Here is a 26,564-nt window from a genome sequence, read left to right on the forward strand (position 1 = left end):
GCGCGGCCCAGCTCAGTTTCCAACAATGGCGGCAGCTAGTTAGTTTTAATATTACTCTTATTATTCTTTCTGGGTCACAAAATAAACGTTTCAGCCGAGAATGTAGCTGTGTAAACCTCAAATATCGGCTCAGTTTATCAGGACACCACATATTTTCAAAAGCGCTCCGACGTTTTCAGAGACGTCTGTTACCCACTAGCTCGATAGCTAGCCGGGGGCTAGGTCACTAGCACGGTGAGAACACCGGACTCCAGGCAAATTGTTTTCAAACCCACCGCCGTCTTTCGCTACTCAGGTTAAATATATATGAGTCACTTAGATAAATTAAAAATGTTGTTGTTTGGCTTTTTTTTTTTTAGTATTTTATTTGTTCCTGAGTAAATCGGTTTGTCTGAGATTAAAGTTATAGTTTTTACACAGCTGAATAAACGTCAAGCAGACAGCTGATTATCAGAAGTGTGAGATGGTGTCCTGTTATATTTTAGATAGCAAGGAGTTTATTAAACTTCACCGAAACAATCTGCAAATTTCATTAAAATTGAATAAACTATCATCTTGTCTTTATTTTTAGTTAGCACCTTAAAAGCTTAAAGCTGTAAGCTAATGATAGTTATATAAGAGCATATGCTGCATGGTGCAATAAGCTGTAGTTTTACGTCCAGTGGATGATGATCTGATTAGTCGACTAATCGCATAAATAATCGGTGACTAGTCGACTATCAAAATAATCGTTTGTGGCAGCCCTAGTTGTGTCACATCATTTTGGCTCAAGAGTTTACTTTATTGCTATGTTTGTTTTTTGCTATTTTATTACTACATTTGTATTGTGCAGCACTTCGGTCTGCCAGGTGTGTTTTTAAAGTGCTATATAAATGATGATGACGATGATGCTTACGGAACAGCTGAAAGACTTTAAAACAAACCTGTTACTTTAATGATATTTCTGTGGTACTACAGAGTCCAAAAGAAGTATCGCAGTAATAATTCATCCAAATTGTAACTTTTAAATGTCATTATCAGCCCAAAGGTTCACAACCAGTTCATCCCTGATAGAATGTAAATATATACAAATCTATAAATTGTATTATGTATATAACTGTGAAACAAACATAATGGACCATTAATGTATCATAATAGTACATTTCTGAATTTGGGGTATAATTCCAGGTGGGATGAGTGTCTGTACAGCTCCTCCTGTTGATGTAAAAAAAGAAAAAAGTAAATGCCAGTTTTTTTTAGGTTTTCATGTTGATGTTGTAACACAGTAAAGAATTACTCTTACAGAAATAAATGTCATTTTTTCAACTTGCAGTTAAATTCATGTAACTTAATGCTGATGCTGTTGACGACTGGGGCTCACACGTCTTTTACTTTGTCTCCAGGACCGACTCACCATGGTTGACCCACAGGAAAATAGCCCGCAGGACATTCCTGACTATGACGGCATAGAGGATGAAGCTTTCCCCCCACTCCCACCACCACACTCCCCAGGCCGGGGAGGCCAGGAGGAAGGAGACCCTTTTGCAGATGGTAGATGCTGCTGTGCTCTTACAGGATTACTATGAGGTCTTTAAGATGTGATGATTCAGAACTTTGTATTTTAAATTCATGGTTTAATGAAGAATCATAGAAAAATAAGATTCAGGAAAAAAGGCTAATGTGGGAGAAATACAACCTCTCATAGTCCTTCCACAAAGCTTTTTGGAACAGCTTGATAATAATGAATTTGTTAGTTCAGCCTAGAATTAACAAATGCATGAACTGGTTTTTCAGCATCTCTCTGAGACTGGATGTTTCTAACAATAACAACACACATGTTTTTGTTTGCGTGAGCAAATGAAACCTATCAGATACTGTTCAAACCAGCACATTTCTTCTGTAACCTCCAGTCTATAATTTGTCTGGATTTAAAGATAAGCTTGAAGTTTGCCACGCTGCCAACAGAATGAGTTAGAAACACATCCTGTTGTCATGTGTTTTCAATGCAGGAGATGAAGGTGAGGTATCACAGCTGGCTGATGTCCCTACTGCTAAAAGGAGAGGCGTGAAGAGACCCCAACCCAAGCTGGACTCCCACAGGTAGCAAAGACATTTATATCACGACAGAGGGTTGAAATGCATTAAAATGCGCATTTAAATAGGAATTTGATGTCATCTTGTGTGAGCTGGGACACAAGGAGGCCAAAATCATTGATTGACGTGTGCAGACTGTCAGTGTTGCAGCCAGGTTGAACACGAGTCTGTGACTGCACTGGTTTTTATCACCGTTTCACTAATAATCGTGCACAGAGGCTCAGAGACACACTGACACACAGAGTTGTTGCAAATGTTTGATGTGATGTGATATTATCTGAGTGGCGACACCTGTCGTTTCGCAGAGTACTGCAGCGTCTTCTTACGCTTTAGCGGCGGGTACAAATGACTGCATCTGTGTGATGATGGTGCAGCTTCACTCTGCCAGTCATTTAAAGAAGAAAGACTCTAATACCATTGTTGTTTTCATCATTTGGATGGGCAAAATTCCCAGACTGAAAATTGTCAGAGCGTTGGAGACATCCCTGGATGTGTGTGAGAAAGATGTTTCCAGTCTCTGTACACCTATAGTGTGAACCTGGTTAGTATTGCCAACCATAAGTCAGGCTCGTTCCCAGTAGTCTCCCAGTGGGTGTCCCAGTGGCACTCCTCTGTTACTGTTCTGTTCACAATGTTCCTGGACAGAACTAAGTTATACTAAATCAAAGGATGTTAAATAAGCTTTTAAGTAAGAACGTCGATTATACTTAGGATAAAACTTGCAAGCTGTATTAAAGAAAAACATAGATTTTCATTTGATAAAATATTCAAATTAATTGCAACTTTGCTAAAAAAAAAAAATATATATATATATATATATATATATATATATATATATATATATATATTCCCTGCTCTCACAGCTAGAGATTGACGAGGTACAACACAAATGCTACGGCAAGGAGGAGTCAGGACGCCAGGTCAGGGGGGAGATATCATCACCCCCACCCGAGATTGGGTACATAGCCCCAAGTGCGATAGGAGAGTTGAGTGCGAGAGGAACTGACCTGAAAAATAGGATCATGGCCAAGCTTGAAACCTGGATCCCCCGTAGCCGGTTACCAAGATTACGTGAAGTACCCTCAGAAGGTCTGCTAGATGATGTTAATGCAGCACTACGGGCAATACCTACAACCACGATTACCGACACTAACAAGCTGATCTACAATACGGCAGCAGTGATCAGTGAGATGCTTGGCTACAAGTTGAACAGCCACAAGGGGCAGTACCCTCCATGGAGAAGGAGGCTAGAGGGCAAGATCAAAGTAGCACGGAGGGAGGTTAGCCAACTAACGGAGTTGCAGAAAGGTGCGACAAATAAGGTGCCTAAGAAATACAGCAAGCTGTCCATACCTGAGGCCTTGGAAACTGCCAAGCAAAGACTCACAGCCTTGGCCAGCCGCTTGAGGAGGTACACCAGAGAGATAGAAGGCAGGAGAATAAACCAGCTGTTCTCCACAGAACCAGCAAAGGTGTACTCTCAGTGGCAAGGGAACAATAAGAGAACAGCACCACCAAGGCTGGAGACGGAGCAATACTGGAAGAGCATATGGGAGAAGGATGCAACCCATAACGGCAATGCTCAGTGGCTAGAGGATCTGAGGGCAGACCACAGCGACCTCCCTGAACAGGGTCCAGTAACCATCACAGTGGCAGATATCCAAGAAAGGGTCTCCAGTATGAAGAGTTGGACAGCACCAGGGCCCGACATGGTTCACGCCTACTGGCTGAAGAAGCTGACTGCACTCCACGAGCGTCTGGCAGCACAAATGAACCAGCTGCTAGTTAACGAAAGACACCCGGAATGGCTAACTGAAGGCCGGACGGTCCTGATCCCCAAGGACCCCAAGAAGGGACCGGTCCCCTCCAACTACCGACCAATAACCTGCCTCAGTACTACATGGAAGCTCCTGTCAGGCATCATATCGGCTAAGATGAACAGGCACATGGGTCAATACATGAGCGGGACACAGAAAGGAATTGGCAAGAATACCAGAGGTGCAAAACACCAGCTACTGGTAGACAGAACAATCAGCCGAGACTGCAAGACCAGACTGACCAACCTGTGCACTGCCTGGATTGATTACAAGAAGGCCTATGACTCAATGCCCCACAGCTGGATACTGGAATGCCTAGAATTGTACAAGATCAATGGGACCCTAAGAGCCTTCATCAGGAACTCAATGGGGATGTGGCGTACAACACTAGAGGCCAACTCCAAGCCCATAGCACAAGTCACCATCAAGTGCGGGATCTACCAAGGAGATGCTCTGTCCCCACTGCTGTTCTGCATAGGCCTGAACCCCCTCAGTGAGATCATTAACAAGACTGGCTACGGATACCGACTACGGAACGGAGCAGTTGTCAGCCACCTCCTGTACATGGATGACATCAAGCTGTATGCCAAGAGTGAACGAGACATCGATTCACTGATCCACACTACCAGGCTATACAGCAATGACATTGGAATGTCGTTCGGACTGGAGAAGTGTAGTCGGATGGTAACAAAGAGAGGGAAGGTAGTCAGAACTGAGGGGATTGAACTACCAGAAGGCAACATTGCAGACATAGAGGACAGTTACAAGTACCTGGGGATCCCGCAGGCAAATGGGAACCATGAAGAGGCCGCTAGAAAGGCTGCAACCACCAAGTACCTGCAGAGGGTCAGGCAAGTCCTGAGGAGTCAGCTGAATGGTAAGAACAAGATCCGGGCCATCAACACATACGCCCTGCCCGTGATCAGGTACCCTGCTGGGGTAATAAGCTGGCCAAAGGAGGAGATAGAAGCCACTGACATAAAGACAAGAAAGCTCCTGACCATGCATGGAGGGTTTCACCCCAAGTCCAGCACCCTGAGGCTGTACGCTAAGCGGAAGGAAGGGGGCCGGGGACTGGTGAGTGTCAGCACCACAGTCCAGGATGAGACAAGGAACATCCAAGAATACATTGGGAAGATGGCCCCAACTGACCGAGTGCTCAGTGAATACCTCAGGCAGCAGAAACCCAAGAAAGAGGAGGGAGACGAGGAACCATCATGGAAGGACAGGCCCCTGCACGGTATGTACCACCGGCAGATAGAGGAGGTGGCTGATATCCAGAAATCCTACCAGTGGCTGGACAAAGCTGGACTGAAAGACAGCACAGAGGCACTAATCATGGCAGCACAAGAACAAGCTCATAGAGGCTGGGGTCTATCACACCAGGCAAGACCCCAGGTGCAGGCTGTGTAAAGATGCCCCAGAAACAATCCAGCACATAACAGCAGGGTGCAAGATGCTAGCAGGCAAGGCATACATGGAACGCCATAACCAAGTGGCCGGCATAGTGTACAGGAACATCTGTGCCGAGTATAACCTAGAAGTCCCGAGGTCAAAATGGGAGATGCCCCCAAGGGTGGTGGAGAATGACCGAGCTAAGATCCTGTGGGACTTCCAGATACAGACGGACAAAATGGTGGTGGCTAACCAACCGGACATAGTGGTGGTAGACAAACAGAAGAAGACGGCCGTAGTGATCGATGTAGCGGTTCCGAATGACAGCAATATCAGGAAGAAGGAACACGAGAAGCTGGAGAAATACCAAGGGCTCAGAGAAGAGCTCGAGAGGATGTGGAGGGTGAAGGTAACGGTGGTCCCCGTGGTAATCGGAGCACTAGGTGCGGTGACTCCCAAGCTAGGCGAGTGGCTCCAGCAGATCCCGGGAACAACATCGGAGATCTCTGTCCAGAAGAGCGCAGTCCTGGGAACAGCTAAGATACTGCGCAGGACCCTCAAGCTCCCAGGCCTCTGGTAGAGGACCCGAGCTTGAAGGATAAACCGCCCGCAGGGGCGTGCTGGGTGTTTTTTATATATATATATATATATATATATGTATATGTCTGTCTGTGTTGGCCCTGTGACAGGCTGGCGACCTGGCTGCTGGGATGGGCTTCAGCCATCCACGATCCTGAATTGGATAAGCCAAATACGCCTGGATGTGCTGCTAACCCTGCTTGTAATCCATTAATGGTTTAACTTAGTCTTAATATTTTTTCCCAGGCTGATATCAGATCGAGGGCTTCCAGCTCTGGGCACTCTCTTTGACAATATCCAGTTCAAAGGCAAAGGACACGAGGTAGGATATGATAACATCTGTCCCACCAATTACCAGATGTGAATGAACATTGGTTTTTGAGCTAAATCTGTTTGGCCTGTCAGCTTTTAATTAGATGTCCTAAATTTGGTTTGAGACTAAAAGGTCAAAAGTTGCCCTTTCTGTCGTGGTCAAAAATGAGTGAGGGGAACCAGAGGTTGGTTTACCAAATTAAGATGTCTTTTGTTCCAATGACTGGAAGTCATTTTTTAGTGGGAAGAAGAAGCGTCCTATCACACACAGCCCTCTTTCATATCACTACTCGCTGTTTTTGATGTTTGCCCCATTAGGCTGCAGACCTGCGGCTGCTGATGCAGAAGATGGAGAACTGGGCCCACAGGTTGTACCCCAAATTGCAATTTGAAGATTTTATTGACAAAGTGGAAAGGCTCGGCAGCAAAAAGGAAGTGCAGGTGAGAGGAAGCAGTAGAATATTTCCTGCAAGCGTGTGGGATTCCTAATGTTCAGAATTTGTAATTTTTTACTCATTCTTCTATAGACATGTCTTAAACGAATACGACTGGACATGCCCCTGACACATGAAGATTTTACAAGTACAGATGGTAAGAAGAAAAATCATTACTGATGGGGATACGGTGGACTAGGGCTGTGAGATATGACCAAAGTCTCATCTCCCGATATAAGAATTCTATCGTCCGATAACGATATAAATCACAGAAATGTAACATTTTCTGTCAATTCTGTGAATCTCGACTTGCGTGAAGTGTTTCCAGCTGCGCGTCATGTAGCTGGAGTCGAGTGTTTTAACCGATGCATGAAACGACACATTTTTAGACAGAAGTTGTAACGGCGCCGTTTTCTTTGTGAGTATTTATTACACGGCGTGCTGCGGGGGAAAGCCTGTTCTAACGTTTGAGTCTAAGGTTTATTTTTTTAGCACCTGGCGGCTCTGTTTTACTTCTCATCCGTAAACACTCTGCTCTTTCACGTGATTCCGTTTATTTTGAAAAGCCTCAACAGGATCTTGAGCTTTATTCTGAAAGGTTTATGTGGAACATAAACAAGCGGACACGCGATGGTTTTACCGTCGTTGTTGCTAACGACAACGCATAAAAACAGGCGCTTGTCCGTCCGTAGTGTGGTTATATATAAGAGAAAGAGAGAACTTTACTACAGTGACATCAGAACCATGAAGAAATATTGCCGTAAACAGTTTATTTTGCGACACCACGAAACAAACGATAGCGTAAAATGAAATAGACGTTTTTGTATATATCGTTGTATCGAACAGCCCTACGGTGGATTCACACCTGCAGGTGCACATAGGAAATACTTGCCATATTCCACAGGACTTAATTATCAGCACTGCTTGAAATTGTGTTCAGGTGCTGGTGACGAAGAGGTACAACGTGAACTGGAAACATTTGGGGATCCTGATCTGTTCAGCAGAGAGAGTTTTATTAATGCTCCCCAAGGGCAGATTGCCGAAGCCCTCGCTCCCCCACCTACTCCCTCTCTGACCGAAGAGCAGCAGAAACGTATTGAGCTGAACAGACAGCGGGCCCTGGAAAAGAGGCGCGCACGCCAGCAGCAAATTGGTAAGAATGGCAAAAATGTATCATACAGCTGGGACACAATATAACAGAAATAATTAATGATTCTGCTACAAAACATCCAGCGAAGGTTCATAAGGATCATCTAGCTTCATTGGTGTATTAACTTTATATGAAAATACAAAAAGCAAAACATTGAATGTACAGTATATTGCCAAAAGTGTTTGCTCATCTGCCCCCACACTCATATGAACTCGAGTGACATCCCATTCACGACGTCCGCCTGTGCAGCTATATCAGCTTCAACTCTTCTGGGAGTGTTTATGGGAGTTTATGACCATTTGTAAGGTCAGACACTGATGTTGAAGGCCTGGCTCCAAGTCTCTGCTCTCATTCATCCCAGTGGTGTTCTGGTCAGGACTCCCATGCCAGAGTTCATGTCTTTGTGGACCTTGCTTTGTGCACTGGTGCCCAGTCATGCTGGAACAGGAAGAAGCCATCCCCAAACTGTTCCCTTAAAGTCGGGAGCCAAAATGTCTTTGCATGCTGAAGCATTAAGAGTTCCTTTCACTGGAACGAAGAGACTGAGCCCAACTTCTGAAAAACAACCCCGCACCGAAATCCCCCTGCCACCAAACCTGGAGCTCTGTTGTCCTGGCAACTGCTAAGTTGACTTGTCTATCGGCTTTCCAGATTGAGAACTGTGATCCGTCGCTCCATAGACTGCATCTCTCCTGTTCTAGAGTCCAGTGGCGGCGTGCTTTACACCGCTGTGTCCCATTGCTTTGCGTTGCACTCTGTGATGTAAGGCTTGGACTACAGCTGCTCGGCCATGGAAATGGATTCCACGAAGCTCTCTGTGCACTGTTCTTTAGCTAATCTGGAGACCACGTGAAGTTTGGAGCGATGGACTCCACAGAAAATTAGCAACCTCTGTGCGCCTCAGTATCCACTGACCCCCACTCTGGGATTTTACGTGATCCACCACTTGATGGCTGAGTTGCTGTCGTTCCCAAACACTTCCACTTAGTAGCAGCAGTCTGCATGCCTAGGTGCTTGATTCTATACAGCTGTGGAAGTTACTGGATCACCTGAATTCAATGATTTGGATGATGGGTGGTGAGTGAATACTCCTTACAATATAGTGAAGTGGATCTAGTGTATATATCCACCAGAAACCCTGAAGGTCGAGTGACGAGTTCCCGTATTGCACAGTTCGTCCAAACCACCAGAGATTCCTCACATTAGTGTGGAGTTTGGTAATAAGAGGCAAAGCATGTAGAAAACATTGATTTCTTTACTGCCTGTCTGATGTCAGCTTCAATTAGGCGTAGTATTTTTGTTTTTGCCTTACACTTGTGATCCAAACTGTTTTTACTTCCTCTTTAGTTAAAGCGGAGCCAGCTGTCTGCGATCTATTGTCTACAAATCTTTAACAGTGACATTAAATCGTTCTTCAGGGTCCTCATTTACCGCAGAAATGATGTAATGTGATTTAAATGAGACCCATAGAAAAGAAAATGACCTGTTGATCGGTCTCTATTATGAGCCTTCACCCATAAAAATGTGTTTACAGTTTATAACACTAGATGGTGATATGAGACCGTTTCCATTGTATTACCCGAGCATGATTTACTCATCGACTTTAAACTTTCACATTTTAGTCATTAGTCCTCCTTAAGAGGAGCCAATCCACCCCCCCCCCCCCCTTTTTTTTTTCTGTCCAGTATAGAAACTAAACAGCTGACATCGTTCGGGTAGTGTAGCTTCCAGAGATCTGAAGTTAACGTGAACTCTGGAGGGCAGTCAAAAGCTTAATTTTTTATAATGCAACATACTATTATTTACATACATATTATTTTAATAAGCAGTTTCAGGGTTCGTGCTGTTTTAATGAGTGTTCGATGGAAAACGACACTGAAGGAATTTGTACTCTTGAGTCACATGACAGTAAATAATTTCGAGTATGTGTACATAACACAGGCTAATGTTTAAAACTATGATTATTATTTTGCTAGCTATCAAACTATCTGGAGAAATGATTGAAATGCACTGAGTGTGATAGAGTACGGCAGTGCTAGCACAGCAGTTAGTTATGGCATGGTGATTTATGCAGTGTGCTTTAAACTTGGCTAACATTACTTAGCAGTAGCAGTAATATTAGTGACTTCACTCAAGTGAAAGCTTTAATCGTTAGTCCGACACTTAACTAGCCAACTTAAGCCTTAAAGAAAAACTGGTAAAAAGAGGGACTGATGCATGTGGGCACAAAGAAGCCATTTCTTGTGCTGCTGAAGTTCCCTGGCTTTCATTCAAAATGTGTTTATCGTGAGCACCGACACATTAAACCATTTAAAAATTATAAATGGCTTTAAGCTCACATTGATGCCTGTGGGGCTCTATCAGCCACGGAGACGACAGACACATTTTAGTGTTTTAATGAATGAATGTTTCATACTTTAAGGCTGCCTGTTTATTTAAGGGAGATGAACAATACATTATTATTTGACATAATTCTATGACAGGTGATGGACTGAATAAATAGATTTTAGGTCGATGTTTGTGCGTTTTTAAAGTCTTATATGTTGAATTGAACTGAGTGTGTCATCTGTTCAAAGCCTCCAGTCAGTGCTGTTCTCCATGCCTGTCTTACTGTACATGGTGTTATTAGCACAAACACTTTAAAGCTGATCATTTAGGACTGTAACAATAATCCAGAGAGCAATGTAGTCAAACATCTCACAGTTAGTTTTATTGGGAATGAACTTTGACCTGTTAGGCCCCCAGGGCTTTTCTGAGCTTCCTGCTCGAAAATGAAGAGGCCAAAATAAATGGAGTATTTCTCTGCAATTACAAACTCTGTGTAAACAGTCTTGGTATCAAAATAAAGCTAACGCTTGTGAGCTGTCATCAGAGGGGTAAATATTACTGCAGATGTTACTATGTCAAAGTTACTGGGACTCAAACATAGAAAAAAATGATTATTTCCCTCACCTAATTTTTAAAAGTATTTTATAGCTTATATGCTATAAAATATACTTTGGGTCACATTTAACTCCAGAAAATCATAAATCAAAATATGGATGTTACCTGTCCACAGATTCATGGTGATGTAACTGCTCTTTTAACTGTTTGGTGTTTGTAGAAATGGTTTACAGCTGAGATTCAGAGGCTTCTGTGGACACTCATGTCTGCACTTATATTTCTGACCTCGTGTTATAACCGATTAAATGTGATCTCCTCTCTTTTCCCCCATTTTTGGTGGTGTGGGTGCTTAACTAGTTAAAGTACCAAACATCTGTCTCCTGTTGTTGTGTCACGTAGGAAAGAAGCATCAATATCTGATGAGCAGACTTGTTCATTTGTGCAGATTTCTTCTTTTGTGTGGTTGTTTTTTCCAAGTGGAGATGAGCATCTCTAACAAGTTGATTTGTTCACATTTGCACATCTGCATTTTTGAGAGAAATGAGTTTTTTGAGTTTGTGCACTATATGCATATAAGACAACCATTTCCTTTTTCAGTATTTTTGTGTGGTGCATTTTTCTCTGTTTTAACAAAAGAGGAACAAAGAACATTTAAGTCAACCTAAGACGATTTGTTTTAATTTTTACATGGTCTTACTGAGGTGATGCAAAGTGGAACATGCAAACTGTTTTTTTGGTAATGTGCTGGAAAAGCTTGATAATGGACCTTGAAAGTGCTTAAAGTGCTTAAATTTGACCCTGAACAATGAGTTTGAACCCTGCAGTTTACAGTTTCATTTTTCATTATCTCAGCTTTGCCTGTCTTTTATAAATCGTAGTAGACTGAGTGTGTCTGTGTTGACTGAAACCATCACTGTTTCTAATTCTCAACCCTTTCAGGCCCTTCAGCCTCTCAGACTGCTGACATGTTAGGAGACAAACCTCCAGCTGCATCCTCACCAAATGTCATCAAAGGTTCTACTGATGGAGATGAAACTGTAGAAGATCCTGACCTCGAGCCTTCCAACAACACCTCCACGCAACAAACCAGCCCGCTTCCCCCCAAAGACTCTGAGCCCGCTGAGGCTGAGACCGGCCTCAGCCCTGAGCAACAGCTCAGCAACGACTGTGTAGAGGGGGATTAAAGTTCACGTGCAGCAGTTTCTGCTGAAAAGCTTTGGCAGTGAGCAGATTTAAAGGTTTCCCAATGTTCGTGCCTGCTCATTCGAGTAATGTTGTGCATTTCTGGTGGTTTATATCTTGAGCACATGTTCCTACTGTGACGTCAGCTTTGGGTTAGCAAAGACATTTATAATCAATGGAAATAAATGTTTTTCTTATTTTTAAAAGTCCAAATCCTAAACGTATTTACCATGTGTTGGTATCTGTTACAGAAAAATATTTGAACTGATCCACAGTTCCTGCTCTGATGCATCTTCTTTCTCCAGTTTCACTATTGGCAGAATTTTGGTTGCAAACATGTTTCTATAAAAGGCCTCTGTGTGTGTGTAGTATGTGAGCTGTCAACTGACCATCACCCTCTTCCAAGCATTAAGTGCTCGTTCAATTATGAACAGTTCTTTCTTAAGCTACTGCAGGGACATGAAACGCAACACGATGAAGTGGCTCCATCTGCGCTAATGAAAACACCATTTTTAATTACAGGCCACTGCACACATATTGAAATAGTTATGTACAGTTCATATTTCTGTTGGTAGTTCTAGAAAACAATCTTAAAATCCACAAACCAAAAAACGCTTCTGATTATTTACCAGTTCAAACAATAAAAATGTCCTTGGTGTTGGTGTCTTCTATACAGGCTCTTGATATACAAACTATAAGATAAATACATCCTAGTTTTATACATCACTTCCAACACAACCAACCTCAGGTGTGTTCATTACTCTACGGGTTTATTTTAAAGTCTGCTAATGAGTGACATGAAGTTTTATCAGTCCGGTGACCTGTCCAGGGCGTATCCTGCCTCTCACCCTATGACAGCTGGGACAGATTCCAGGACGTGCAGAAGAAAATGGACGAGTGGACGTTTTATCATCTCCAGAACAATACTCGTGCTGGGTTTTGTATGAAGTGGTCACAGGTAGTACAATATGTGTGAACTCACCAAAAATGGTTCTATAACACAAGACATTTAATTTACACAAGACATTGATCCCACCAGTGAGATATTGAGATCACTGGTGCTGAGAGAAAAGCCTTTTGTTACCAGACTTCTTTAACCTGCTGCAGTTGACTAGTTTCCTGCAGGATTGAACCACATTTGCAGTGAGTACTAGGTCTTGTCAAAGTAACTGCTGACACTTCACTGGCATTAACACGTTCCCTATCCTCCTTACAACTAAGTTTAACTTGATGTGATTTTAAAAACTAACTTTTACAAAACGTATCCACTGATTCGGTTTGACTCTGGTTTCTAAAAAGATGGCGGGACATGTTTTTACTTAATATTGTGTTTGCTTTCCTGTGACTTCACACACTCGTGTGGTTTGTCCACACACAATCTGGAGCTACAAGAATGACCTGGATGACTCAGCACGAGTGATCTTCAATGATCACCGTTCTGTTAGCGCACAGCGTGCAGTTCTCACAAGTGTCTGCTTGGAGGTAAAGCTGGGCTACAGCGTTTCTATGCTGTTGTTGCCGGGAGGCGTGAAGCCCTTTCCAGATCCATCAGAGCCAACTCTCTGATTTCTTCCAGAATAGAGTACAGACTGGGAGTTTTGCTCTGACGAAACTCTCTTTCCTCTTTGGAGAGTTTGGGGCGCCGGGCTGTCTTCTCCTGAGCCAGCGCCTCTTCATTCTGACGCACCACCTCTTTGACCAGCTGACTGCGGCCCTGAGGGCTGGGCTGCTGGGACTTGGCACTGTGGTGAGGCTTGTTGCTGATGACCTCGAGGTTTAGACGGTCAGCGTGGCAAGTTGAAGAGTGGACAGAAATACGAACCTGAAGAGAGCAGAGAACGTAAGTCACAGTATTCCTCAGTTCGATCACTACACAGTAATGGCACCTACTGAAAATAGTCTAATGGAATGCTATGCAAAGACAGGCCCACTTAAGGTTTGTGACGTAATATATAACAGCAGTCCTCTCAGCACTGTGCGCAGCGTCACAGCTAAGTAGACAGTGGTGTAGAGTGGAGAAGTTTCCGACTGTGCCACAATTTTGTTCATAAATAGGATAAATTGGATACGTATGTTACACACACGTATCCAATGTAACAAACGTTCATCCATCCGTACACGAACTTTCTTTACTGTGCTTTCTAACATTCACACGACGTGGAGACTGGAGCAGAGGGGGAGAAAAACATTCATTAACACTGTGACCTCGGTCAAGTGTCACAGTGAGGTTGTTGTTTTGTTGATTTGTTTGTTGAATATCATCATCATCTCTTTGTTTGATATGATCATAGCTTGACAGCAGTCAATGCTGTGGTGGACAACTTGTGTTTGGGCTAATGTTTCTTTCTATCTTGTTTTGGCCACATGTGTCATCCATCATCATTCATCAGTAAGCTATGTTGTTAGCATTGCCTTTGCCCTTTGACATTTATGACCCCAGGATAAGTCCATGAAAGAAAGAAAAGATGTTGATAACAGTGGAAGCAGCAGTACTCTGTCACTTTTTCATGTCTTAAAGCCAAAGATGTGAGAATAACACACCGTTACTTCAGTTTCTTTTTGTTAGCTAACCTTAGGGTAATGTTTCCTGCTCTTTTTGCTTAAATCACATGCACTTATTCCTCACAATCATCGTGTGTAACATGCCTGAACTTAATATAACTTGACGCCAGTGATGGGCAGCAACGCATAATTAGATTACTTTTTTCAAGTAACGAGTAAAGTAAGGGATTACTGTTGCAAAAAAGGTAATTAGATTACTGTTACTGTCCCGTAAACACGCTGCTCTACTGTGTTACTAAACCGTGAGTTTGTTTGCAAGAGTGTCTCATGACAATGACATAAGTGCATGCGACGTTTGTGGTAACAAACGTGTGCAGAGCAACAATGGATCATTTATCGAGTGCGAGAGAGAGAGTGCGACCGTGCAGCGTTTAAAGGCGTTTATGTGAAAACAATTACCGCCCACTGTCATTTTTTATCTCCCTTTACAAAAAGGTTTGTGTAGAAACGCCACAAACTGGAAGCATTACATTTCTTGTCTTGGAGGAGAGCCTCCCCCCCCCCACACTTATGTTTTTGTTTTCATATAATATTTAAAAACAATAAACTGAATAACTTTAAATGATTTATTTTCAGGAAGCATTTTCGTCTCATTCATCTTACTGACGTTTTGTTACCTTGAGATTAGCTAACAAAGCAGCAACCACACAACACTTTATCACAACAAGATCATAAAACGTCTCTTAATGTTGGACCACAAAAGATCCAGTAGTCGTATGAACCTGTGATTCATATACACTCATGCATATATATTTGGAATCGTCGCCTTTAGGCGCTGCATTGCTGGAAACCTTCTAAAATGATTGATTAGCGTTTTCTGTGACTTACGGTGATGTGGTCAAACAGTTTGAAGGTGGAGGTGCCACAGCTGGAGGTGGTGGTAATGCGGTCCGGGTATTTTCGCACAGTGCCACCCTGCCAATCACAGCTGCCGTCCTGTCCCGCTACCACCACCAGGCCCTCTTTGTTCTTCAGATACACAGGCCCCCTCACACCATACCTGTGAACAACATGGCTGTGGTCAGAGGCAGCCTTACTTACTCAGTGATATTACTCAACCTGCTTTGCGCCCTGTGATTTTAATCATTACATGGATTCTACAGCCTTCTCAAAATGACCACAGGTTACATTTTAATAAACTGTTAATATTGCATATCCCTGTAACACCACAAGCATGGAGAACACTGATGTTATTAAATTACACTTTCCTTGCAATAAACAAGCAGCAACCTCCAGAGGTTAGCTAAGCTAACGTAGAAGTGCCACAAACACAAGGCTGGCTCCAAAGCACCGTCCCTCCCCACAGACTCAACTTCAGCAATGCAATTAACTTATTTAAAGCCTGGTAGAGAAAAGATTCGGGGTTTTAGCCGATTTTCCCTGCTCACAATAAATGTTTAAGGAATTAGTTTAGTAAATTTATACAATTTAAAACTCATTTTGAGGTTTTTTAAGAGAAAATAAAACTAGCGTGTATACTGTTAAATATACATTGATTAGCGTGCAATTACATCTTCCAACAAATTCATTCATTGTCATAAACTTTGAATTCGTCTATTAAAAATACACGAGTGGTTGGCCGTCTGTGAGCTGCTGTACAGCTCCATTAAACAAAGGAAAAGAAGAAGACTGCAGAACAAAACACAGGACTGACGGTTCTTACTCTGGGATAAACACCAAGACACCGTTGTCTCGAATGGAGTAGACAACAGCGTCAGCCACACAGCACGGGTCTGTCTGAGGGTCTCGTTCTCTGAAAAACAGACACTGAAACAGTGCTGTGGATCGCATTTGGGCTGCCTGTGCTGCCTGCAAATGAAACACAGACGTCAGCACAGCTTCTGTTAATAGAGTAAGAGGTGAATCATTGAAAAACACAAACAATAAAACACCCCTGACCCTGTTCTTGCTGTTGACATGGTGAGCCATTTCCTCCACTTCTTTGTTACTGGCTGGTGCTTTACCAGATACAACGCCCCTCTGCATGTGCAGGGCTGCGGTAAGAAGGCGGTGCACGACAATGTCTGCGTACCGACGGATGGGTGAGGTAAAGTGTGTGTAGCGATCCAGAGCCAGACCTACGACAACGAAGCAAATATCAGCACGTTAGCCTTCTTTCTAGTTCTCAGTCGAATAATTCTTCACAAACAACAGACGTTGGACAAGTGTGTGCAGACGTGTGATGGATGGACTGACCCACAGTCACACTGAAACTCTAGTGCAGCCAATAAAAGCTGTGCAGCGGTATCGTACCATAATGGTAGTATTGGTCTTGAGGATGAGCACCAGTGGAGAAGTACAGAGCCTGTGACATAGCAGTGGTGGCCATCATTCTGAACAACCTGTTCACCAAGGGGTCCTGTGGGTCCACAGCTCGGTCCAGTGAGGCAGCTAAAGCCTTGTTGGACCTGAAGGAACAGAGCCAGAAACCAGGGATGAGTGAGGCCTCTCATCTCAGCAGTCAGTGACACAAAGCTACTTGCATCACCATGTCTCTTGTCCTGGGACCGGTTCTGCTGTTGGTTTAACCCCCCCCCCACCACAATCCTGCAACCGCACATTCATATTTTGTTTTCAAACTCCATTGCAGTTCATTCCACGCCTCAGATCCTCAGACCTTTTGTAAACAGTTAAACAAATAAAAGTTAACTGTAATAGATTACAGGTTGTAATTAAATAAATCACTGCCTCTTTTAAAAAACAGAAAAACAAACCATCTTTAATTATTTGAGTTGTTTGTTTTGTTCCCGTGTGAGAATATTCAACACTGCTCTCTGTGCAAAACGGGTTTAAAAGCATAAACAGCTGTGGGATCCTGTTTGTCCGGGATTTGAACCGGGGAACAAACTGCGGCAGGATCAGCGTTGTGCCGAGGTCGGCATCGCCGACAGCATGTGTTCCCCCTGCGTGGCGAGCGTTCGCTGGGCACGGAGTGTGGATCCAGGTTACGCCGCCTCCATTACAAACAGTCAGACGTGGAAGTAGTGATGTTTTAGTTTTGTAAAAAAGTGAAACCTGAGTGTCGTTACATTACCATTCAGTTTAAGGGTTACAACAGAAAATGAAATATTTATTGTCCTCTCGTGGTATCAGACGGGATTATTTTAACAAACGAAGGACATTTTGCCTGATAATTATATTTATCCTGTAACTTTACTGTGTAAAGAGCTAAAACCTCCAAAGTTTCAGGAGTAGTTAGTCGTTATAAGAAGTGTTTGTGAACTGAAAATCAAGAATGTGGGATCCTGTTTGTCCGTGATTTGGACAGCCCAGCGTGTGCTCCCGACGCAGGGGAAACTAATTCTGTCGGGGAGACCGACCTTGCCACGACAGCTGTTGTGAAGCTGAAGCCAAAGGCAAGATATGCTTCATCATATGTTCTAGTCTTTGGTTTGGAAGCATATTTGGCTTCAACCTCAACCTGAGCTGAAGGAACATGTCTTCTTCTTGTCTGACTGCTCATGTGACACCTGAGTGTGTCCCCGTGTTATCAAACATTTCAGGTTCACACACTTGTGTGTCTGAACATGATGTGCGTTGGACTACAATATGCATTTCCTCAGTTTCTATACTGAACAGTCAAAAACATTACCTGGTGTCAATGGTGAAACCTTTGGCCTTTGCAGTGTCCACCAGCTGGTTGAATAGCTCCTGTTGTGGTGGTGGGTGACACCTTAGAAGGGCCTGGTTGGGGAAAGCTTCCTGGATCTTGCGGGCCACCCAGTGGTTGGCGTAAATCATGCACTCTGCCACGGTCTCATGGACCTCCAGGGGCTGACGAGGGACCAGGGCCGTAATGTTCCTCTCCTCATCCAGCTGGGCACCCACCTGAAAAGGGAAAATGCTTCTAACGTGACTTCAATGAAAAAGAATATGAAAATGCATCAGTGGGCCACATTTTACTACAGTTTACTTTAACTCAGTTGAACATGCACCATTCCACCGGAACAAATGCTGCACGGAGAACCAAATGTGAATGAATCTCAACCTGAAAACAGTCTACTGTCTTTCCTACGTTCAGCTCTCTATCATACCAGTAAGAACACATATCCCTAACAGGCACACAGCTCTGCTCATGGGCACAGAAACTCCACCGATCTGCTGTTCATGCTTTTTGTTTATAGTGGACAGCCAATCAGAGTTTAAGTTAGCTCAAAGGAAATGTGCCTTAAAGAGAGAACAAAACTTTTCTCAGACTAAGGATGAACTGAGGGGACCCAAAGCACTTCAGCAGGAACCAAAAGAAGCCAGAAAGTTTGGATTTGAACACAGTTTTGGCCGTTTTATATAATAGATCAAGATGAAACATCTGTTGTCCTTATCCTTCAGGACAACAGATGTTTCACCAGCGGTCAATAATCCAGCTTTGTCAAGATAAGAACTTGATTTTTGGGTGGCAGCTCAATCATTAAACACACTTTTAGAAATATATTGGTTTTTCCACTATCCCAGAAGCAACCCGAGAGAATCATTTTTACTTCATATCAATATTCTGTGTGCGTACAGCCATAACAGGAATGCAATAACTGAATAATAAATAAATCCAAGACATCCTATTAGAGAGCATCTTATAGAACAACAGGAATTGTCCATATGAGGTTTTAACAGATGGCCGACCAGCCGCTGTAGATAAATGGCTGTGATCTAATGTGAAAACTGTCAGTGGTTTCACAGTGGAGTGCTTGGTTTCTTTATTCCAATATTCTCACTGAAATGACTTTCTGATAAAATGTTTTCTGCTGAGGAACGTGTTCTGCTTAGACGCCTGATTTTAAAAATAACGTCTCTATTAGACCGTACTATAATTTATTATCGATGAAAAGAAATATATGGTATCCATCTGTAATTCTGTAAATAACACAGCAAAAAACCAAACTAAACATAAAGACCTGGAAGACTCCTGCGTCTAAATTCATTCAGTTATTGTACTGAGTCCTGAACATGTTAGAAATATGGTATCTAAGCAGATTCTTACTCTGGATGGCATTACCTTGGCCTCCAGTAACGCTGTGAGGAACCTTGGAGTCATGTTTGACCAGGACATGTCCTTCAATGCACATATTAAACAAATATGTAAGACTGCGTTCTTCCATTTGTGCAACATCTCTAAAGTTAGAAATATCCTGTCTCAGAGTGACGCTGAAAAACTAGTTCATGCATTTATTACTTCCAGGCTGGACGACTGTAATTCATTATTATCAGGATGTCCAAAAAACTCGCTGAAAAGCCTTCAGCTGATCCAAAATGCTGCAGCAAGAGTCCTGACAGGGACTAGAAAGAGAGAGCAGATTCCCTTCATTGGCTTCCTGTTAAATCCAGAATTCAAAATCCTGCTCCTCACATACAAGGTCTTAAATAATCAGGCCCCATCTTATCTTAATGACCTTGTAGTACCATATCACCCTATTAGAGCACTTCGCTCTCGCTCTGCAGGCCTACTTGTTGTTCCTAGAGTATTTAAAAGTAGAATGGGAGGCAGAGCCTTCAGTTTTCAGGCCCCTCTTCTGTGGAACCAGCTTCCAGTTTGGATTCAGGAGACAGACACTATCTCTACTTTTAAGATTAGGCTTCAAACTTTCCTTTTTGCTAAAGCATATAGTTAGGGCTGGACCAGGTGACCCTGAATCCTCCCTTAGTTATGCTGCAATAGACCGTGGCAGCTGGGGGATTCTCATGATGACGCCGAACATCATCATCACCTCTTTGTCATCATTATCACTGACTACATGTTTATAGACCAATCTCCATTTAATCATTAGTTATCATTAATCCCTGGCCCTTTTCCACAGGTGTCTTTTGACCTGATTTCCTCCCCTCGGCTGTATGAAGTGTTTCGGGGTGACTGATACTGAATTTTCTAACCATGATGTCATCTGACAAAATGACCAAACACAGAGGTTAAGTCAAACTTTCACTTAGACAGAAGCTTAGAAGGGAGAATCTTCTGCAGCTGAAATGTGCGAGAAAGATAGTGGTTCCAGTTTTTAATGTGCAGAATGGATTTCTCTCCACTGAAGCTATGTGCACGGTTTACTTTGTTTGATTCACTTCAGATTCATTGAATCATTTTGTGTCGTATGTTAGACGTCAGTAGTGACGATGTGTTAGGGTTAGACACTCAGCTATAACATGCTTACGCTTTCAATTAAGAACATGAACCTTAAATGTTTGCAGTCTTTATTTATATAGTCTTACTGTTAAGTACACACATTACCAAAACACACAAAATACTCTATGAAGATACAAGAAACCAATCATACCTCCACTCCTTCCAGCTCCAGCGCTCCTCCTCTGTCCCTCTTTGCCCGAAGATGTCTGGCTACATGTGTGAGCATCTCAAGTGCCTCAGTGAGTTGAGCTAGCTTAGAACCCTTTTCCTGAGGACCCAGGTTGGCCAGTTCCGCTACCTCAACCTGTTCTCCGTTGAGGAGCGCCTGAGCCAGCTCGTAGTGGAGCTGATAGGAGGAGCGGATGAGTGTACGACCATACCAGACCTCTTGGACTTCAAGGGATTCTGCGTCAAGCTCCCAAAGCACGCTCATTGCATACCTGAATTTGAAAGTGTCAGTTACACAACTAGCATGCATTTTAAGCATATGAAAATGAAACGTGTGATGGGAAGTCTACTAACCTGTCAGCACCTCCCAGCAGTGAGCAAAGGTCTGCGCTGAGAATAGCAGGCAGCATGTCGTACCTGCGGTCTGCCAGGTAGTAGGTTGTAGCCCTTAAGAAGTGACATAATAAATATAAAAAGGCAATGAGATCAAAGCAGCAGCTTTATCATCTTCTTTCTAATCAAAAGTGAGACATAATTCGAAAATAAGTACTAAATATTCAGAGTTTGTTCCACCTTTGTCATTTTCATCCTTCTGTTTATTAATAAGTCAGGAAGGATGAAATAAATAAGCAAAATGTTTTTCTTATGATTTAATAAATATTCCCCATTTTCTGAAATAGAATTTAAGGCTTCAAACCACAATCATGAGATTTTAATTTACTTCTTTAAAGTGTGGAGGCGAGCTGGACAGGTGGGTGATCTGCACGCTGCTTTGTGGACAGCTATGAAATGTAAAATGGAATTTTAGAGTAAGTCAGAGAGAAAGCAGAGGACCAAAACTACATTAAAAATCACAACATAAAAAATATATAGTAAGATTTCAGTATTATTTTATAAGTGCACGTTGTTAACAGTCTACACGGAGTTTCTCTCCTCACTCGGCTCTCAATCATCTTCTGTACATGCTGCTGCTGCTGCTGCTGCTGCCTTTAAAAAACGACATGCACTTCATGGACCTTCTTACTAATTTATCTGCAGACTACACTTTATCAGATACATTTTATTAGCACTGGGTTAGACACTTCTGCCTTCTGAACACTCCTTTCTTCACTTCCAAGACTCAACAAGGTGCTGAAAGAATTCCGTAGAGATTTTGGATTATAGCGAGATTACACCGAGATGACAGCAGAATGCATTTGCTGCAGATTTGTCGGCCGTTCAGCTGTGACACAAATTTTTTTGGGCTGCTTCCCTGTCACATGGTGTCATCGCTGCATGTTCCCAGGAAGGAAAATTTGTGGAGATCAAGTGCAAGCATTACTTTTGCAGCCCCGACCTTCACTTCATTTACTGCAGATATTTTAAACTCAGTTTTATTCATTTGTACAATACAGCACAAAATAAATAAATAAATCAGAACATGTGCATATATCTGGACATAAACACAGATGAATATCTTCTTGTTCTATTACTGTGGTTCAACTGTCTTGTATCATCATCCTCTTTATTAATAAGATGCACTGAAAGCCAATTATAGACAAACCATTAACATCAGGTACTCAAGGTCACATGCCATCATGTGACCTCCGGTGTTTTCCTGACACCCGTAACTGTACAAAGGGGATCTGAAAACAAATGATGTGTGACACACTGTTCTTTACTTCTACCACTCAGTAGAATAAAACTAATTTAGTTGGAAGCGGACTCATTTTTCCTTTTTTTGCTGCATGACCTTCTGGTTGAATGTTGTGTACAAGTATGGCTGCCATGTCCCGTAGTAATATATGTTTATGAAGGCCACAGTGAAAATCACTCAGGCTTTCCCACAGCGGAAACATTCCCCTGTCCTGTTAATGGCATCGTACTCAAAATGAGCACAAGTTCTTCGTAACAACATGGACCACTGTGTTCTGTGTGTAGCAGTTCTCTACTGTGAGAACCCCAACCACCTTTTAGCACGACCAGCATTCGTCCATTCGCACACATATTCATACAGCGCGTTAGTCTATACCTTTAAGCATTTTCTCTCACATGCACACTCACACTAACGGATGCATCCAGGGAAATTTGGGGGTTAAGTATTTTGTGCAAGGTGACTTTAACATGAAGCCCGAAGGCATCAGGGATTGAACCAACAATGTGCTGACCATTGGTTCAATTCCTGGTGCCAGTGATACTTTCAAAGCCATCATGGACCCTGTGAAGTCCTTCTACATGTGATTAAATGATAGACATTTAAGGCTTAATGCTTCACATCAGACACGAGCCTTATTTAAGGTGGCCCTCTGTGTTATTTATAATTGCGCTACAAGGCATGCTGCTGATGCAACATTAATTCAGGCAACAACTTTCTTGCCTCTTTGTACTTCTGAAAGTTCCTCTGAACACTTATGCAAGATGCTGTAATTTTCTTTTATCCTTTTATATCCCACCTACTCTACCCAACCACTCCAACCAGTTCCTCACCTTGAACGTGCCTCCAAGTCTGTGAGCGAACCCTCTTTGACAAAGTGAGTGACATCAGCAATGTGAACTCCCAGCTCCAGCCTTCTGTTGGGGAGCTTGTGTACAGACAGCGTGTCGTCTACATCTTCACAGCCGCGTGGATCGATGCTGAACACCAGGCGACTGTCCCTAAGATCCCGCCGCTCTGCCACCTCAGAGGGGTCTACCGTCCACGGCTTCTCCAGAGAGTTGACCGGCATCTCTCTCAGCTGATGGCAGACGGACAGGCACAGCTAAACAGCCGCATAGTCTTTTGAACTTTTCACATTTTGTTATGATTCTATACAAAACATTAATAATAATAATAATAATAATACATTTTATTAAGCGCCTTTCAAAACACTCAAGGACACTTTACACAAAGACAAAGCAAAACAGTGTTTCACTTTCAGTTGCTCCCTTGTCACAAGGGGTCACCACACCTGATAGCTCAGCATCTTTTGATACGGCAGAGTTTTATACCAGATGCCCTTCCAGGCACAACCCTGATTTGTATCTCCGGTTGCAATCGAACCAGTGACATTTTGCCTGCAAGCCAGTGTGTAAACCACTGATGAAAAAAGGAAAGAATGAACTATTCCACATATTTAATGATTCTTTAATATTTTGTTGATTTGATAATAATAATAATAATAATAATGGATTGGATTTATATAGCGCTTTCCAAGGCACCCAAAGCGCTTTACAATGCCACTATTCATTCACTCTCACATTCACACACTGGTGGAGGCAGCTACAGTTGTAGCCACAGCTGCCCTGGGGCAGACTGACAGAAGCGAGGCTGCCATATCGCACCATCGGCCCCTCTGGACAACAATAGCTATATTGCAATCTTTAAAACCTTTGGTTACTATGGTAACTCTCTGATAACCAAGCACTCTCTGATGTGACCAATCACAGAAGCTCTACTGCCACCCCCTTTATAACATAAAAAGTTATGAATGATGTTCCAGTCTATGATAGTGGACTCATCTGTGCTTGTCCTTTGTTACAGCCCATTGCAACCCTTACACTCCTTACAGTGGAAATGCAGTTGTCTTCAGGTGTTGCCTAGGTTTAACTGCCGATTGTCTACACCTGGTGAGGTGTGGCTAAAGGCGTTCCTGAAGTGGTCTAGTCCAATCACCTTCTCCAGGCCAATCAGCATTCATGCTGTGTCCTCGGTTATTCTTCCTTGTACACGCCTCATCTCATCACTCATGCTCCATTCAACCATTCCACCACCAGCTTCCAGGCTCTCGGGGCTCCTGCTCTAATCCTTTTCACAGACGGGGTTCTGTTCCGCTGAGATAGGCCATCTGAGTCTAACGGCAAATCACCTGTTTAAATTCTGTTCATCAGTAAATCAATTTCATTCTTTCAAATAACCTCTCCTTATTAAAATATCTGTACTGTATTTAGTGATGAACAATTGTTAAACTCTGGTGTTTGCTCCCATAATTTCCCTTTTATTTTGACGCTCTCTGCTCTTTCCTCTTTCCTCTTTCACCTGATCTCTGACTGCGATTGTTTGGAGGTGAAAACCAAACATCACCTGGGTTTCAGAAAACCAGAGTTACCCTGGTAAGCAACCATTCTCTGTATCTCACTATGGGAGATATAATCTACTTCCAGGTTGTAAGTTCTTTATCCTTAACAAGGTATGGAGCAGGGTAAGCCCACACTAAGGACTGAGTGTGCCAGTGAGGATGCAATAATATCAAAAACGCATAACCTAACAAATGTAATAGATGGTCCTCTGGTGAACTGTGAAGGTCACACTCTCAGTAGCCTTCAACAGCCACACAGACAGATACACTCAACAAAACAGGAACACACAGATGCTTCAATCTATGCAAAGGAGTGCAAGACACAGAAAAGCGCTATATATGGCTACATTTTCAGCAATTTACCGTTTAAAAGTGGGCCCTGCATAAACAGGATGTGGACCAATTGGTGCATTCCCAAAGTAAATGTGATACGAAAGAGTAGCTAAATGCAGTTTAATAAATGGAAAATAATCCTCTCTTATTTAGCTAATCCTGAAGGAAACATAACACATGTGGAACAGAGTTAGGAATGGGTACCGGCAATGTTCCCTCGAAGCTGTGTGTGTGCACAATTGCGCACTGCTGGCACGGTCTCTGCGCACAGAAAATCTGCGTTGCGCACAAAAAAAAAAATCTAACCTGAATTGAAATTAAAATCAATACTTTAACAAGTCTGTTTTGCAGTGTTAGTCAGTGACTGGCTGCTCCCGTATGGGATCCAGCCAGTAATGCGATTCACATTCGTATATACGCAGCTAATCAATGTCGTTGACAGGCTCTGACAGCGTCCTTATGTGCCGACACCGGTGTTTTAGCGAGCAAAGCGGCGTGGCGACGTTTAGTGTGTGTCAGAACAATGAGGCGACTGCTGAGTGTTACAGGTGTTACAGCAGTGACACATCTGCTGCTGTCAGGCCTGCAGGTATCAGGCTGTTGTTCTCCTTCATCTCATAGTTGACAGAAATTATTTTTGGAGTGGCACAAATAATTTGTGTGGCATCAGATTTGATGCAATTTGATGATTGTTCTCTAAATAATTTAAAATGTTTATTTAAAAAAACGCCTTGGCTGCATTTTTAGGTAAACAGCTGCAAAAAACTTTGTTGTTTGCATAACTCAGTTACTTTTTTGAAGAAGTAACTATATAATTAATTACCCAACATTGGTCATTATTTACTGTATTTTGCAGACAGAGTTACAGACTCTCTCCCAGACCACAGACTCATAATACAAGTCAGAGCTTTATGAAAAAAAAACAAAAGAAACTTGTGTTTTCAAAATTGGAGTTCAAGTTATTTTTACTTCCAATAGTGTTAACATGCTACACAGGTCATGAACAAGATTTTTTTGTTTTGTTTTTTTAAATTTTCATTGTAAGTGGGCTAAAATAGTTAATTAAAAGTAGTCTAACATAAATGTAAATGCTGTAATTTTATTATTTTAATAAACCATGTAACTTGCATGGATTCAATGCTGGCGTCACCACAGTGCACACGTCTGCTGTTGCTCACAGTGGTCCAAGGGATCGCTCAGGGAGTTTCTGTGTTCGCTCAGACACATGAAAAATTAGAGGGAACATTGGGTGCGGGTATACCGGATACGGGTGGCTTTTTTTTTTCTTGAGATGTCATACACTTTGGATTCTAGCCAATCATTTTACGTTTCCGAGGATAGTAGGCGGGTCCAGGTACGTATGTTCTTTGAGAGCAGAGCTACAGATTAAATGTCCAAGGCAAAGCGGTCAAAAGTCTGGCTGTACTTCACAGCAAAATATGCAAACTCAGCAGCAACAAGTGCTTTAAGGTGATACTGTGATACTGTGCAAAGGAAGTAACACCTCGAATCCAATGAAAGACCTGGCAACGC

At 42.7% G+C, this 26,564-nt stretch overlaps 2 protein-coding genes across 2 annotated transcripts; one reads left to right on the top strand and one right to left on the bottom strand.

Moving 5' to 3' along the window:
• The first annotated feature begins 81 nt into the window (after positions 1 to 81).
• LOC146661676 (TIMELESS-interacting protein-like) lies at positions 82 to 12,038 on the top strand. The gene is made up of 8 exons (XM_085418212.1): positions 82 to 234; positions 1,383 to 1,530; positions 1,989 to 2,079; positions 6,111 to 6,186; positions 6,495 to 6,617; positions 6,704 to 6,767; positions 7,551 to 7,763; positions 11,583 to 12,038. Exons 2-8 carry the CDS (start codon positions 1,395 to 1,397, stop codon positions 11,825 to 11,827), a joined length of 948 nt encoding a protein of 315 aa, XP_085274338.1. The 5' UTR covers positions 82 to 234; positions 1,383 to 1,394; the 3' UTR covers positions 11,828 to 12,038.
• A 271-nt stretch (positions 12,039 to 12,309) lies between these two features.
• Positions 12,310 to 23,399, bottom strand: LOC146661677 (DIS3-like exonuclease 1). The gene is made up of 9 exons (XM_085418201.1): positions 23,131 to 23,399; positions 21,019 to 21,111; positions 20,648 to 20,936; positions 17,980 to 18,215; positions 16,641 to 16,795; positions 16,287 to 16,465; positions 16,051 to 16,196; positions 15,216 to 15,387; positions 12,310 to 13,647 (listed from the first exon to the last, which is right to left on the bottom strand). Exons 1-9 carry the CDS (start codon positions 23,367 to 23,369, stop codon positions 13,330 to 13,332), a joined length of 1,827 nt encoding a protein of 608 aa, XP_085274327.1. The 5' UTR covers positions 23,370 to 23,399; the 3' UTR covers positions 12,310 to 13,329.
• Positions 23,400 to 26,564: the final 3,165 nt, after the last annotated feature.

Source organism: Rhamphochromis longiceps, linkage group LG9 (assembly GCF_057381845.1).
Source record: "Rhamphochromis longiceps isolate RC_006_pf linkage group LG9, R_longiceps_female_GT1.1, whole genome shotgun sequence".
Taxonomy (NCBI): domain Eukaryota; kingdom Metazoa; phylum Chordata; class Actinopteri; order Cichliformes; family Cichlidae; genus Rhamphochromis; species Rhamphochromis longiceps.

Bases quoted from the DNA above. Each gene is read 5' to 3' on its own strand.
- LOC146661677 (XM_085418201.1), bottom strand. From the start codon at position 23,369: ATGCCGGTCAACTCTCTGGAGAAGCCGTGGACGGTAGACCCCTCTGAG. The intron at 16,796-17,979 runs GTAATGTTTTTG...CTGTTCCTTCAG, and splicing joins GGTTTCACCATTGACACCAG to GTCCAACAAGGCTTTAGCTG. The intron at 16,466-16,640 runs GTACGATACCGC...TCGTTGTCGTAG, and splicing joins AGACCAATACTACCATTATG to GTCTGGCTCTGGATCGCTAC.
- LOC146661676 (XM_085418212.1), top strand. From the start codon at position 1,395: ATGGTTGACCCACAGGAAAATAGCCCGCAGGACATTCCTGACTATGAC. The intron at 1,531-1,988 runs GTAGATGCTGCT...TTTTCAATGCAG, and splicing joins AGGAGACCCTTTTGCAGATG to GAGATGAAGGTGAGGTATCA. The intron at 7,764-11,582 runs GTAAGAATGGCA...CAACCCTTTCAG, and splicing joins CGCACGCCAGCAGCAAATTG to GCCCTTCAGCCTCTCAGACT.